A 16,381-nucleotide genomic window follows, 5' to 3' on the forward strand; every position below is an offset into this window, starting at 1 on the left:
CAACCCTGCATTCTTGGAACGCAATGCCCTAGTAGGACAGTAGGGTATAATGAGTTCTTTAAGGTAAGATGGCGCCTGCCCATTAAGGGCTTTGTAGGCGAGAAGAAGAATTTTAAATTCTATCCTGTGTTCGATAGGGAGCCAGTGTAAGGCAGCCAGAACAGGAGTAATGTGGTCCCTTTTCCTAACTCTGGTTAGTACACGAGCCGCAGCATTTTGAATCAGCTGAAGCGACTTGATTGACTTCTTAGTACTCCCTGATAATAAAGAGTTACAATAATCCAGCCTAGAAGTAACAAATGCATGGACTAGTTTCTCTGCATCGTTTTGAGGCAAGATATGCCTGATTTTTGCAATGTTACGTAGATGGAAGTAGGCGGTCCTTGAAATTGATTTTATGTGGGCGTTAAAGGATAAATCCTGATCAAATATAACACCAAGATTCCTTACAGTCTCACTGGAGGCCAAATTAATGCCATCCATAGTTAGTATGTCTTTAGATAATTTGTTTCGTAGATTCTTCGGGCCAAGTACAATAACTTCAGTTTTGGTCGTGTTTAACATCAAAAAGTTTAAGGTCATCCACGTTTTTAAGTCCTTAAGGCAGTCTTGAATTTTATTTAGATGATTAATTTCATCAGGCTTGATTGATAAATATAGTTGAGTATCATCCGCATAACAATGAAAGTTTACAGAATGATTCCTTATAATATTGCCTAACGGAAGCATATATAATGTGAACAAAATAGGTCCGAGCACTGAGCCCTGTGGCACTCCATGGCTAACTTTGGTTTGCGTGGAAGATTCATCGTTAACACGTACAAACTGAGAGCGTTCAGATAGATAGGACCTAAACCAGCCTAAAGCTGTATGCCACCCTGTATGCCAACTAAGTGCTCTAGTCTTTGCAATAGGATATCATGGTCGATAGTATCAAATGCAGCACTAAGATCGAGCAAAACAAGAATAGAGACAAGTCCCTTGTCTGAGGCTATTAGAATATCATTTGTGACTTTAACCAGAGCTGTCTCTGTGCTATGATGTGTTCTAAAGCCAGACTGAAAATCTTCAAATAAATCATTGTTTTTTAAGTAATCACACAACTGTTTTGCGACCGCTTTCTCAAGAATTTTTGAGAGGAACGGAAGATTAGAAATAGGTCTATAGTTGGCTAAAACCTCTGGATCGAGGTTGTGCTTTTTAAGAAGCGGTTTTATCACTGCTACTTTGAATGATTGTGGAACATAGCCTGATAATAAAGAAGTGCTAATTAATGGAAAAACTTCCTTCAACAGCTTAGTTGGAATTGGGTCTAACATGCACGTTGATGGTTTAGAAGAGAGAATCATTGAATGTAATTGTTCAAGGTTAATGGCTGAAAAGCATTCTAGTTTACTATCTAGTGTAATATTAGAACTTACGATTCCGGGAGCTGTTGATAACACTATACTGGTCGAAGGCAAGAGGTCATTAATTTTGTTTCTAAGAGTAACAATTTTATCGTTAAAAAAGCACATAAAATCATTACTACTGAGTGCTAAGGGAATAGAAGGCTCAATGGAGCTGTGGCTCTCTGTCAGCCTGGCTACAGTGCTGAAAAGAAATCTTGCATTATTCTTATTCTCATCTATTAATGAAGAGTAGTAGGCTGCTCTCGCTTTACGCAGTGCTTTCTTATATTCATTGAGAGTAATATGCCAAATTAAACGAGATTCTTCAAGTTTAGTGGAACGCCATATCCTTTCAAGTTGTCTAGACTTTTGCTTTATTTTGCGGGTTTCGGCATTATGCCATGGAGCTAATCTATGTTGTTTTATTTTCTTCTTTTTCAAAGGAGCAACAGAGTCTAATTTTATTCGCAGCGCATCTATAGCACTATCAACAACATGATCAATTTGGGGTGGTGTACATTTTGTATAAGTTTCCTCCCCTACATGCAGACATGCTATCGAGTTAAGTATTGGTTGAATCTCTTCCTTAAATGTGGCTATAGCACTAACAGATAGGTTTCTGCTGCAAGAGCTTTTGACTAATGCTTTGTAGTCTAGTAACAGTACTTCAAAAGTTACTAAGAAATGGTCGGATAAAGCAGGATTATGCGGTTCGACTAATAGTTGCTCAATTTCAATACCATAAGTCAGAACAAGGTCGAGAGTGTGATTATAACAGTGGGTTGGTTTATTTACACTCTGACAGAAACCAACAGAATCTAATATAGAGTTAAATGCAACAGTAAGGCTATTTTTATCATCGTCAACATGAATATTAAAGTCACCTACGATAATTACTTTGTCTGTTTTAAGAACCAAAGTTGATAAAAACTCAGAGAATTCTGATAAGAATTCTGAATAAGGACCTGGTGCACGATACACTGTAACAAATAAGATTGGCTGCAAAGTTTTCCAGGTCGGATGCGTAAGACTAAAAACGAGGCTTTCAAAAGAGGTATAATTACATTTTGGTTTAGTATTGATAAGTAAACTTGAGTCAAAGATTGCTGCAACTCCACCTCCTCGGCCCGTGCCTCGAGCAATATGAGTGTTGACATGGCTGGGTGGAGTGGCCTCATTTATGCTGACATATTCTTCATGTCTCAACCAAGTTTCAGTGAGACAGCATATATCAATATTATAATCTGATATTAAATCATTTACCAATATTGCTTTAGATGCTAGAGATCTTATGTTTAAGAGACCACATTTAATCTTCCTGTTTTGTTGCACTGTAGTAGTTGTTACATTTACTTTTATTAGGTTATTATGTATGACACCTCTATTAGGTTTTACCTTAAATTGTCCTTGGGCAGACACACACACCGCTAATATTGGGTATTTTATTGGGTTCGGGATTCCTATGGGTGACTGCCTAGGAGAGAGCGCAGAGAAGCGTGTAAGACTGCGACTCTGCCTCCTGGTCTCAACTCCAGTTTGTCATGGATTACGTCCACAAAGCCCTGAAATGTTTGCCGAAATGAGATCTGCACCTTTCAAAGTAGGGTGAATGCCGTCTCTCTTAATCAGACCAGGTTTTCCCCAGAAGGCTGTCCAATTATTTACGAAGCCCACATTGTTTGCTGGGCACCACCAAGACAACCAGCGCAGAAATGATGACATGCGGCTATACATGTCATCATTGATCAGATTGGGGAGGGGACCAGAGAAGATTACGGTGTCCGACATTGTTTTAGCATAACTACACACCGACTCCACATTAAGTTTTGTGCATTCTGATTGGCGTAAACGAACATCATTACCACCGACGTGAATAACCATCCTACTGTATTTACGTTTATCTTTAGCCAGCAGTTTAAGATGCGCCTCAACGTCGCCCGCTCTGGCCCCCGGAATGCATGTGACTGTGGAGGCTTCGGTCTCTAAATTCACGTGTCTCATAATAGAGCTACCAATAACCAGAGTTGGCTTCTCAGCGGGTGTCTCGCTGAGTGGGGAATATCTGTTAGATACGTGAACGGGTTGGTGGGGACCTGCGGGTTTCGAGTTATGCCCCTTCTGAACAGTCACCCAGCATCCTCAGTTCTTGGACCCTCACAGCTCATAAGGAAAAACGCCCCCAAATAAACCTTTGAAATGTGCCTTGTATTCTTTCCGCACCTTAGCATTTCAGTTGCAAATATCACATTTATCTGATCAGAAACAGACATGTTCTTAATAACCAATGATCTTTTCCAAATCAGGATCGAAGGTGAGTTTACATTTGTTGACTTTGAGGCAAATGTCAGCGTAAGATGTTCGACTCCAAAACTTCAAGCTGTTGTGGATGAAGCACAAATGAATTTGAATGCTGACATTTCTGTTGACACTGTAGGTCAGTATGCATGTTTGTTTTGTCATTCATTTATATCATTTTTACTCTGAAACAATATTGCTCAACTACTTAAAGTGCGTGCTCTTGATCGATGAATATCTGTTCAACTGTTAGTGTTTATTGATTATTTTAACTATACTATAATGATTAGATAATTTGTTAACTTTTAGAGGTATACTTTAATTTTCTCAAATGGCTAAGTGATGCTGTCTGCAAAAGCAAGTCAATCTCCATAGATCCCCTTGTTAAAAGGGCAACATTTGAAGAGGATATACTGTAAACATATTTACAGCATGGTACAAAAACAGGTGTTGGACACTCCACCTACTGTAAGAGGCACATATTTGAGATTAGTTTGAAGTTAGGCCAACATGGCTTCACTTCAGAAAGCTATGGGTGACGGATCAGCAACTATTTATATACTGTATATTCAATTACATTTATGCAGAAGGACAAGAAGGCTGCTTTTCAGTAAGACAATTAAAACCATGGTTACCTCAAGTCTCTGTAAATCAATAACCTTATGGTAGGAAAGGAGTATGATTACTGGAGAAAGAAACCATATTAAAATCGTGACCTGATCATTTATTTGATGTAACCTAGAACATGTTAAGATGCTTGTGTTTAATATAGAAACCTTAGTCGATTAAAAAATAATTAACGCAACACAATCACATCACTAAGTTTGACCAAATAAGTGAGTTTTGAGAGATTTTTTGAATGAATGCCAATTATTCAGAAATCATGTTATCACTGATCACTGTAGTGCTACATGTCCCCTATTTCCCTGCATGTTCCCTGGTACTGTCCTTTTGTACTGTTTTCAAAACTTAAAAGAATGTTTTATGATTTGGTAAGGTGTCCTTGGGTGCTTCGAAAGACACCTCTCAACACACAGACATGTTTTGATGTGGCTTATGGCTCCATACCAGTCTTGGATACACAGACTGTAGGGACTCACACCCCAATGTCCTGCCATTGGAAGGTTGTACCTCATACTTCCAACCTAATCATAACTACTATATTGCTATGTATTTGTATTTCCTTCTTCACACAGGAATGGTCGCGATAAACTCCCCAGGGAAGGTGTTATATCAGTCTGTGGCAGTGATGAACTGCACATTTGTGGAGACAAATATTAAGATGGACAGTAATGGCTGGAACCTTTTTGAGACGGTTGGCGAACGCTTTCCGCTCAACAACGGCACTGTGGCGAAAATGAATCCTGCCTGTAACTCATCGGGGTTTTGTACTGAACTCACAATTCAAAAAGTGACAGGCATCTGGTCAGGCAAGTACACAGCTGGGAGTTTCTCTCCCACACACTCCCCCACTGTCTGAAACGCCTGCATTGGACTCCTTTGGTTACTTCCTTGGCATAATGACATCACTATGTAACACTTGCACTTCTCTTGGCTAGCGCTCCAACACATTGTACGTGATATGCTAAGGGTCGGGACATTTCCGACACATCTCTAAGAGGTTGATCAATCACAACGGAGCCAGCCAGCTAACCGATCAGTGGGGGAAAAGAGGTGCTGCAGCACAGGCAGTATGAGAAAAATAAAGAGCTTTTTGAACATTAAAGGTCTCCTATCATCCAAAAGCAACGGCCCTATCAGAAACATCGCTATCAGAAACCATTTGTGACGTGCTTTGGACGTAATATGGTCTTTGTTTACATTAGCAAGCATCGCTAACAGAGCTAACCTGTACTGGAGAGAATATGTAAAAAAAGCAGGATATAAAAAAGGTACTCACCCACCTTGTTCTAAACCCACAAGAGAAAAAGCATTTGAGCTCCATACTGTAAAGGCCCTGTCACACTGTCCCGAAATTGACACCCGATGGACACACGAATATGGAATTGTGAATTTCGCACGAAGATGGCCCCGAACCACACACGAAGGCAACATTTACATTACATTTAAGACGTACAACTGCAATGAAAGTACCAAAAACAATTATGTTACAGTACTATGATACTGTACTGATATCTTCAGACTTTGTTCTTTACTTTATCCGTCTTTATATGTAGAAAATATTACGTTTTCTCCGTAATGTTGTTTCCATAACAACAACAATTTCCTGTCAACTGTCCTTCAAAATAATATATTATATCCTTTTTAGTTTCACAGAACACAAATTGGGTTATTTCCATAATATATTTACATGATTTTGTTGTGCAATAAAACAACCAGATGGACACACGATAAAGGAAATGTTCAAATTCGGCTGTGATCGTAGCAACATCGGGCCGTTCGTGAGGGCATCTTAAGCCTTCGTATGACCGCCGGCGGAGTTTCTCAGGCTCCGGCAGCAACTTCGTGAGTGGAGGCAAAATCTTTGGCATGCCAAAAAATTGCCGAAGGACCTTCCGAAGGTTCATTTTCGTGTTGAATTTGTGTGTCAATTTTGCCCTTCGTAAGGCCATCGTGAGGGCATCTTGTTATCATCGGTGCCATCGGGCATTCGCCCCGATCAGAGTGAATGTGAATGCACCGATGATAACACGAAGATGACACGATTTGACAAGATGCCCTCACGAGTGCCTTACGAAGTTGCCGCTCACGAAGTTGCTGCCGGAGCCTGAGAAACTCCACCGGCGGTCATACGATGGCTTAGATGCCCTCACGAATGGCCTGATGTTGCTACGATCACAGCCGAATTTGAACATTTCCTTTATCGTGTGTCCATCGGGTGTCAATTTCGGGACAGTGTGACAGGGCCTTTACAGAAATAACCCTTGATGTGGAATTGAACTTGATATGGCGTTTCATCATGGCAGCATTTAGCTGTATCTGGGTAGAATCATCCTGCTTGAGCATGCCAAAGCTCCCCGTCCTTTTAAAAAAAAATGTTCAATCTTTATATATTTGTAAAGCTACGGACCCAGAATCAGCACTTCTCTAACAGGGCTGAAATAGAGGGGTATGACGCATGGCTAGAATGGGTGATCTGTTTGGTATTTTGAGCAAAACACATCAGAGACATGTTTCTATATATCTATAATATATGCCTAAAAATAGTATATTAGGAGATCTCTAAAGCAAGGAGACATGTCACAGTCGAAGCACAAAATACCCCAACAATCTGCATAATATGTCCTCTTCAAACATGTGGCTGAATCTACATGGCAATAGTCCGAAGGGGCATGTATTGTTTGGTTCTGACTGGAAGTTATACTGGATCGTTATAAATGAACCTCAAATCAATGTGCAGATTGTCTGCTCATTTTCCATCACGGCATCTCAAGCCTTGAATGTGAGACAGCTCCCTTTACCTCTTTCTGTTCTGTTATTGCAACAAACACAATTTGCCAGAGGGTGGTCATCCTACTCCCAGGGTCCTATGTTCCCTGTATAAAACACGTCGTGAGAACTAAGGATCCAATGTTCTTCAGCTCTTTACAGTACATTAAGGGAAGCTGAAAGACAACCCAGTTCTGTGAATAATTAATTAAGATGGGCTTTTGTGACAACTTGTCAAAGGGGGTTTTCTGTCCCCAGGCACTGCTGTAGGGATCTTAATATAATAGGCCTATACTTAAGTGAACGTATCAAATGGTTAGGCTCCTTGAACACAGTATTATATACATGTACAGTATATATATGCAAAATCTGGTTTCGGGCTCTCATTCCATTTCAAATGTCAATGTAAGTTGTTTGCGGTTTAAAAAAGGGAACATTTCCCCTTGGCTGTGGCTCAGGAGGTAGCGCTGTTGTCAACCAATCAAAAGGTCAATAGTTTGATCCCCAGCCCCTGCAGTCAAACTGTCAGTGTGTCCTTGAGCAAGATAACTAACCCCAAAACTAGCTAGCCATATTTAGTGTAGTAAATGTAGCCCCACCTTGAGCCCAGATCACTGCATTAGTGCTCACAATCTAATGTTGTCGTCATAGTATCGGTATCAGAGGACAGTTCTCTGAAGAGACACTACTTCTACTATTAATACTTAATAGCCCTCCTGTCGTGTTACTTCTCCCCCCCCCCCTTACTTCGGTGTTCCCGATCAAATTTGACCACCACATTGTTTTAACTGCTTTTACATTAACACTAACACCTTTAATCATCACAACATTTTATTAAATACCCTTTTAAGCTGTAAACAATGTCTCAGAATACTGGTTTACCTGAATAACTGCAAGAAGAGACACTGAATATGTATTCCAAAATGTATATTTTGTTGATTTGTGGGTGTGTACTATCTGATGAATGTACGTAATCTAGGGTTACCCATTGATTTTCTATGGTGGTCATTGTTGACCAGGAACATCATCAGTTGACTAAACCACATATGAATTAAATCATCATAAGGCCATGAGGCGATCAAATGTAAAGCACAATATTTATGATTGATGAGAGTAGTACATCGGTCAGATTGGACCCAAACACGACAGCATGTTAAGTTGTTTATTTTCAGCCTGCTGTTGACTTGTTCCCTGCAGGTATATACGAGTGTGAATTCAAGAAAGGGTCAGTCCGGCACACTGCCATCACAGAACTGAGTGTTGCACTCCTGCCTGACGTGGTCACCCTGAAGATGGATCTTCAGACGGTGGACTGTTCGGCAGATGCAAACGTTAAGGTGACGGTCGCTGTCACTGCCACCATCCCAGTCAGCACCGAGACATTTGAAGTTTCGTGGAACTACAACGGAGTAAAGAAACCACTTGTCGAAACACGTAAGGCAAACCTTCAGTATCTCTCAAAACTAGCTGTCCTATTTTCCTCTGGTTTGTTCTAGCATTACACACTAATGTAATTGATTACATCTACACAATTAACATTCACAATAGTTCTGAAAAAGGCTTTCATGTTTTCCACAAACCACAAACTTAACCCTGAAACTAATATTACTCTTTATTTTACAGCTGATGGAGGAAACCTTGTTTATAAGTTTAATGCCATTATCAGTTGCGTGAAATCAACAGAGCCACATACTATCAAAGTCACTTTTAAGAACTCAATGAAACAAGAAAAAATTGCAACAGTGGATGTTCCAGTAATTTATGGTAACTGATCATATTGAATCTGTTATTTGAGACCTAATTTATGGTATAATATGTATGTTCATAATATATTATTTTGTTCATATTTACATGTATTTCCAATGTCTCTTACTTTAACTAATGATGTCCTATATGTTTCTTCTAGTGGGTGCAAAGTTTTGCAAGGAAGAGACAGATAGTGTGCCTTGGCCAAAAACCCCAGCTGGAAACACAGTGATTAGTGATGAATGTGGCTTGGGCAGGGTGGGCTATAAGTCCCGCACTTGCAAAGGCACTCTATGGGACGATGTGTTCTCCTACTGCGTGAACGCAGAGCTGAACAAAGTTCTAAATGCTGCAGAGGTGAGTGTGGCTTTACAGCTGGAACCCTAAAAGTTATATCCGATGTTTTTCTGTCAAAAATTGCTTATACTCGGAGGAAGTTTTCGAGTAAGTTGATATTGGCTTTTATACATGTTTGGAACAAAACTTTGACGAGACAAAGGTATTCTTCCAAAAACATTGTTTTATAGTGTTCTACCTGCTTACAAGATCATAACATTTTATATAAATGTCATGGCTTCATCAAACTAATTTTGAATGCCACTAATACAAATGCCAACCACATTTGGCGAACGTTTTTAAACTTGAGGAATAGCGTCTTTTTTAACATAAGGTACCATGCATAATTGTAACGACTGAATGAACACCAGTAGAGGACTCAATAGCACGACTCAGGGACAGAGGCTTAGGATGCAAAAACGTCTTTATAGATGAAATGCAGAGGTTCGGTACACGTGAGATCAGTCAGTAAGGCAACCAAAACAGACGAGGATTAGGCAGGAACAGAGTCAGGACACGAAGCTGCGTCAGGTACACGTGGAATAGATTACTACTAGGAATAAACACTGCTGGATTGCTAGGAGGAACTGGGGCCCTTTCTCATTTCATCAAATCCCCCTCCTCGACCCTCCGGTAGTGACCCGGAAATGAATTTCAGTGCCATGTTGAAGGACATCTAGTCTCTCTAAATGCACTTCGAGGACCGAGGATCGAGCGTTGAGGAGGCTCTCTGGAGGAGCTCTGACCGAGGAGACACTGATGGGTCCTCCACGGTCCTCCACGGCTCCTTCATGGATGCATTTCCGGGAACAGAGATGTTTCAAAGAGTCGTGACGCACGGCCGGACTTATCTCAGCCAATCACAGCTCTGCATGCATCTCCTGGATGAACAGCTGTAAGGTCCGTGCAGAAAGCAGAGCAGTGTGTAAAATATATATCACTCAGTATAACAGGCCTACTCTCTTTATTTGCTATAGTTTAGTAGATATCTACAGAGTCGATATATTTCTAAAACCATTTAGCGCTTCACATAATAAAATACACAACGGCTGTAGCCTGTTAGCTGTGTGTGTGTGTGTGTGTGTGTGTGTGTGTGTGTGTGTGTGTGTGTGTGTGTGTGTGTGTGTGTGTGTGTGTGTGTGTGTGTGTGTGTGTGTGTGTGTGTGTGTGTGTGTGTGTGTGTGTGTGTGTGTGTGTGTGTGTGTGTGTGTGTGTGTGTCCACATCTGTAGCCATTATTGTCTCATTATACCGCACTGTGAATGAATCAAAGTAAATATATAAGTCGTCATGAACACATCTGTCCATCAGACAGAGGGCTGCTGTGCCTCCTGTCATCATTAATGGACGTCTCTTTAAAATGACCGCTCAGAGGAGAGGAGTTCTCATTTCTCTAACCGCCTGCTGCTTCCCCTCCTCTCTCCTCGGCTCCCCTCCTCGGCTCCTCCGCTCGCATCTCCTGTGGGCGGGACTAAGTCTTGAGGATAGGAGTCGAGGAGGGGAGATAGAGAAATGAGAAAGGGCCTAAGAAGAACTGGCCGCAGACTCAGGCGCGGTTTACACGGGAACGAAACGGGTTGTATCTGCCCGTTCGTTCACACGAGGCCGTAACGGAACCGCGTAAACGGACCCCTCAAACGATAACGGGTCCCAAGGGGGATAGATCTGCGGACGGAATGCTCTGGGGGGTAAAACATGGATGCATAATAAGAGGGGTAAAACGGCTCAGTGTGTATGCCCTATACGCCATGGCCCCGCCTCTCCCCACCTCTCCTGTTCTCCCCCGTGTCACCCACGTCATTGCTAATGTGTTTCGCCAACAACAACAACAACAACAACAACAACAACAACAACAACTGTATATTATTATATAGAGACGTTATTAATTTGTTTTAAAGCTCAATAAATAACAAAGAAGACCTCTGACCGGCACTTTTCTAATTTTGTCCGGAAGATTTAAACTTTAACGGACATGTTGACCGGCGGAAAAAAATTCTAACAGAAACTCTGCCGCACGGTTCCCTCGTCCCTTGGAAGAGGCGGAGAGGTGGGTGAATGGAAGAATTGATATCGAATTCGGTTCATTTTCGTTTCCGTTCCCATGTAAATGGGGCCTAAATAGACAGGGGGAGGGATGATAATGGGGCACAGGTGAGGCTAATTAGGAATGGGAAGCAGGTGGAGTTCAATCAAGGGCAGGAAATGCTGACACTGAAATGAGAGAAACAAAATAGAAACAGGAATAATAACAAAAACATCAACATGCTGGCTAGGACCTTACAATAATTGTTTTAAAAGTATGACAAGAAGTGACTGACTGCTTCAGAGATTACTGCAATGGAGGCCAATTTTTTACATGTAGGAATCTGAGATAAATTCATGTTTCTAGCTAGCTCATTTAAAAAATTGTTAATGATGCTAGCTCTAAATATCCTCTAACTCCTTTCACTCGAGTACATTTATATAATGTTGAAACAAATATGTTGACATTTTTTTGTGCTTTGCAACAATGTCATTGTTTTTGGGATTTCATTTGTGTGTACATCGTTTCATTGAGATCCTTGTTTCATTTTGTTTCTAGGACTTTGCGATGGGACTAGGGTCCACCCAGGAGAAGGCCTTGGATATTTTTTCAGGACTTTTGAACAGCTCTACATCCGACCCTAATTCCAATTACTCTACGGCCGACGTTATCGCTTCCATCAATGTTCTAGATTCGATGTCGAAGGCATCAGAGTTCATTGTCTTGGGCGACAGTGTCCTTCCTGTAAGACCCCGTTCATAATTATTACTTTGCTTACTGAAATACATGTGGATTTTTAAGCCTATATGGCTCATTTTTGCACTGAAATAATGTGAGGTGGACAAATCATATCACAGTAAAGTAGGGATTGGATTTCGATCAGCTTTATTAATCGCTGACACTAGTCCATATAATTATGAGTAGATCAGAAGCCATAGAAAGTTTTGAACTGTTGTATTTGAGCTTATACTGATAAGTTATATATAAGTTATACTGATCAATTAGTTACAATGTGAACGCCGAACATCCCAAGATAAAATGTCCCTTTTTTAATCTTCTGTTTCAGAATTTTATTCATGCTGGAAGCAATATGTTGAGCAACACCTGGTCTGGTGTCAACACATCTATTGTTCAGAATATGTCATCAAAATATCTTCAGTCTGTGGAAGATCTGGTGAGGAATATTAAGGTCAACCAAAGCAATGGAGTGAACAGTACAAATCTAGAGCTCAAATTATGTTCAGATTACTGCAATATGACTGTGTTTGACATTGACGTTAATATGAACAAGACCAACGGAACAGTGAAAGCTGTTGCTCTGAAAAATCTAATGCGTAGATTAAAAAACAACATCGACGATTCGAAGCCTGACAGCATCTTAGTATCGGTCACAATGGAGAGGAATAGTTCATCCCCAGAAATTATACTGGTGTTCCCCCAGGAGAATCTGAGTCGCGAAAAACGTTGGTGTGTTTTCTGGCACACCTGGGTGAACGAATGGTCAGAAGCAGGATGCAGTGCCAAAACTATTCCGGGCAATCGCACAGTTTGTGAATGCAACCACCTGACTTCATTCGCTGTCATGATGTCCAAGAGTGATGTATCTACACCGGTCCTGGATATGATTACAAATGTCGGCCTGGGTGTGTCCGTCTGCTCCCTGCTGATCTTCCTCATCGTTGAGTATCTAGTGTGGTCGGCTGTGGTCAAATCCAACCTTTCACATTTCCGTCACACAGCTATAGTGAACATTGCTGTGTTCCTCTTGCTCGGTAACTGTAGTTTCTTGGCTTCCAGCTTTCCCGAGAGTCTCAGTGACAACTGGTGCCTAATTCTGACAATATGCAAGCACCTGTTTTATTTGGCCATGTTCAACTGGATGATGTGCATGAGTGTCATGCTTGTCCACCAGCTCATCTTCGTCTTCACCCCCCTGAGGAAAAGAGTCTTCATGTTCTTCTCCAGCATCGTTGGCTATGTTTTCCCAATCTTCATAGTGGGATCAAGCTATACGTATTGCAAATACACCGAAAAGCCCTACTATAAAAAGGAAACATGCTGGCTAGTTTTTGAAAGAGTCTTGGAGGGTTCCCTTCATGCTTTCCTCCTTCCTGTGGGAATTGTTATTTTGATAAATCTGTTTTCCATGGTGGTCGTCATTCTTACTCTAGTGAAATCCAATGTCCCTGAGGGCAGCAAGACAGACGAGAAGGAGACAGCCAAAAGCATCCTCAAAGTGGTGGTCTTTCTAACGCCTGTCTTTGGACTAACATGGATTATTGGCTTTGCTGAGCTCATGTTGGAGGACAGCAGTTCCCTGCATATTATAGCCATTTACAGTTTTACCATCCTCAACTCCTTCCAGGTAATTTGAAAGCATTCCACACACGAAACAAACTGTTGAAATGTGTGAGGCATCAATCCAACTTTTTTCCAATAGGTCCAAACAGGTAACAATACCAATTTCCTACCTGATACTAGTGTACCCTTTCTTGCAGGGCCTATTCATTTTGATTACAGGTGTTTTTGCAGAGCAGAAGGTAGGTTTGCCAACTTGTCTCTCATTCCCTTTCAGCGTCAATATATAAATAGATTTTTTTAAATCTCCCTTATGTCTTGTGGTTGTAGTAGAGCATTCTTCCTGGGCCATAGGAAGCCTGGGTTTGATTAATGGGTCCCAAAAGTTGCCAATAATTATGTTGTTCAGTATCTATTTTAAAGCTATTTGTTTGTATACAGGTTCGAGAAGAAATGATAAAGCTCATAATGGTAAGACAACCAATGAAGTATCCAGAATGACAACCTAAAGTAATATTGACATTCATCATAGCCGGTTTTTTTCTACCTGCAGGCAAAGTCAAAAGGAAAAAGTGAGAGCATGAAGAATTTGACCTCAACCACCGACACAAGAGACAAATGAGGACCGAGGTCAGTGCTAGAGATCAGTGCTAGAGGTCAGTGCTAGATCACGTGATTAGTTGTTGCATTTTAACCTGTGTCCATGCATTTGCTACATCTTCATTGACACACATTCAAAAAGCATTATATTTTAACTAAATTGTCATATTAAAAATACTTACCTTCTGCACTTATCAAAGCAGTAAATAAGTTAACAACTCAAACCAAAAGACTGCTCCTTAAAGTCATAAATCAAAGTACTACTTTGATCTGAGTAGTTGTTTAGCCCCGAGCCTGTTTTTCAGGTCTCAGGCTCGAAAAGGACATTCCCAGAACAAATGACCATATCTTCCCTTCTAAAAGGGTTACATTACATTACATTACATTACAAAAGGGTTAAATGAATAGTCTTTTTTCTCAAAGCAAGGATACATCTGTGAGTTGGATGTACAAGTGTCAGAATCAATATAGATGTTTTTATTTTAAAGTAAATTCAGATTGAACACAGTAAAAAAGGTAAATTATATGGTCCGTCCAAAAAAAAAGATTACTTATAGTGAAAACTAACCTTGAATGATGGGATGGTAGACTAAAAGATTTAGGAATCCAAAGTACAACATATAATAAGTACCCTGTATCAAGATTGATTCAAAACAAGTGACATTTGACCTTTTTAGAGAGGTTTAGCAACAAAAAAACACTTCTGGGGTCATTTGGGTGGATTTGACCTATCTCTGGCCCCCCTTGGTCGATTTTGATGATTGACACCTCTTTTGAACCGTTAGAGCCAATGGAATCGAGGGGAACTCCCACATACACACACACGTTACCAAATAAGGAGTGAGAGTGACGCGTAGCCAAAATCGGAAGCTGCGATAACTCTGGTAGCATTAGCAGCTAACTTTTATTCTCCAATTTTTACATAAAAATTGAATTATGGATTATAAATAATTTTTTCAAAGTGACAGACACATTGGATTAACCTATGGATTAACCCTCAGCAGCGTTTTTATCGTTTTAATGCCATTGAACACGACTTTTGATTAGAATAACAGCTAAGGTGAGACAATGTCCCGTTTGTGCTCTGTAATGCTAAGTGTTGTGATGTCTGTGTTTGCTTCCCCTGTCGCGAGTTCTGATCGCTCAGTTTCGTGAAAAAGCAGCCCCCGACTGAGGGGGCTCTTGGGCTTAACAGGTCTGATCACTGAAGTTATTATAAATAGGTCATCCTTGGGATATATGGCTGCTGCCTTATAGAATAGAATATTAAAACCTGTGGTTGGATGTTTATCTGTTTTTAGTTTTTACTTCAATCAAATAACCAAATGTTCTCTATCGGCTTTAGTTTGGCACATTTTGAATGTGAAAATCTATGAATACTCTTAACACTTGTCCATGTCTACATTTCAGATTGCAGACACGGAAACAGCAACTCTTGGATGCAGCTCCTCCGATACTGCTTTGTGTATAGATAGTTACAGAACTATAGAGTAATGTTCAACAACTAGCTTTATTTTATTTCATTTGATAGCACTGAACATTATTATTATTTGTAGCTCTTACACTTATGGTTATCATCCATGAAATCATATTCTGCTCCAGGAAAGATTTTAAGATAAGAATATAGCTAATGCATACATTTTGATGCCATTTTATATTTTAAGGGTAAAGTTGATACAGACTATTTCCATTCGTTTTTATGTGCTAAAGAAGTTAAATACATTACACTTTATAGCTTTAAGGGGAAGCTTGTGTATCTTGATGTTCTGCATTCTGTACATGGAGTTTGAGCTGACTGTATAGGATATTGTTTGATTTTTTAGGAGCCTTATGATTATTAGGGGGTTTCCCTTTCCTGTAGTGTGTTATACTGTAGGCTTTAGCGCATGCAAATGGTCTACAAAGGCCCTGTGTTCCCTCCTGACATTCATCCCCTCTGCCTGAAATGCCATTGGACTCCTTTGTTTAACATAGTGAGCAACAATCACTCTTCCATTGGCTAGCACTCCAACACATGATGGGCTAAGGGGCGGCTCTAAGCGTTTCACCTATCACAACAGATAGAACAGACTGGGCTCTGGTTTCAGACAGAGGGTGAACAGAAATTATACATATGAACCTGGAAATGAGCATGATAGGGCCCCTTTAACAAGTGTGGCATGGTTTGATAATGTTGCTTGAATCTGTATATGTACATTACTTGATTTAAACTATAACCCGTGTGTCTAACCAGTGTATGTATCCAAAAATATATATTGAAATAAAGACAAGAAATATAATGTATTTTATTGTTATCATTACCC

General features: G+C 40.4%; 1 protein-coding gene across 1 annotated transcript in view; it reads left to right on the plus strand.

Moving 5' to 3' along the window:
• The window catches only part of adgrf3b (adhesion G protein-coupled receptor F3b), a 28,696-nt gene extending 12,402 nt beyond the window's left edge, over nucleotides 1-16,294 (plus strand). The window contains exons 6-14 of the mRNA XM_071201908.1: nucleotides 8,274-8,510; nucleotides 8,700-8,840; nucleotides 8,983-9,179; nucleotides 11,739-11,924; nucleotides 12,247-13,545; nucleotides 13,679-13,720; nucleotides 13,920-13,949; nucleotides 14,032-14,134; nucleotides 15,489-16,294. Coding sequence (XP_071058009.1) covers nucleotides 8,274-8,510; nucleotides 8,700-8,840; nucleotides 8,983-9,179; nucleotides 11,739-11,924; nucleotides 12,247-13,545; nucleotides 13,679-13,720; nucleotides 13,920-13,949; nucleotides 14,032-14,100 — 2,201 coding nt within the window. The 3' untranslated portion in view covers nucleotides 14,101-14,134; nucleotides 15,489-16,294. The remainder of the gene's footprint in view (nucleotides 1-8,273; nucleotides 8,511-8,699; nucleotides 8,841-8,982; nucleotides 9,180-11,738; nucleotides 11,925-12,246; nucleotides 13,546-13,678; nucleotides 13,721-13,919; nucleotides 13,950-14,031; nucleotides 14,135-15,488) is intronic.
• Nucleotides 16,295-16,381: the final 87 nt, after the last annotated feature.

Source organism: Pseudochaenichthys georgianus, chromosome 24, assembly GCF_902827115.2.
Source record: "Pseudochaenichthys georgianus chromosome 24, fPseGeo1.2, whole genome shotgun sequence".
Classification (NCBI taxonomy): Eukaryota; Metazoa; Chordata; class Actinopteri; order Perciformes; family Channichthyidae; genus Pseudochaenichthys; species Pseudochaenichthys georgianus.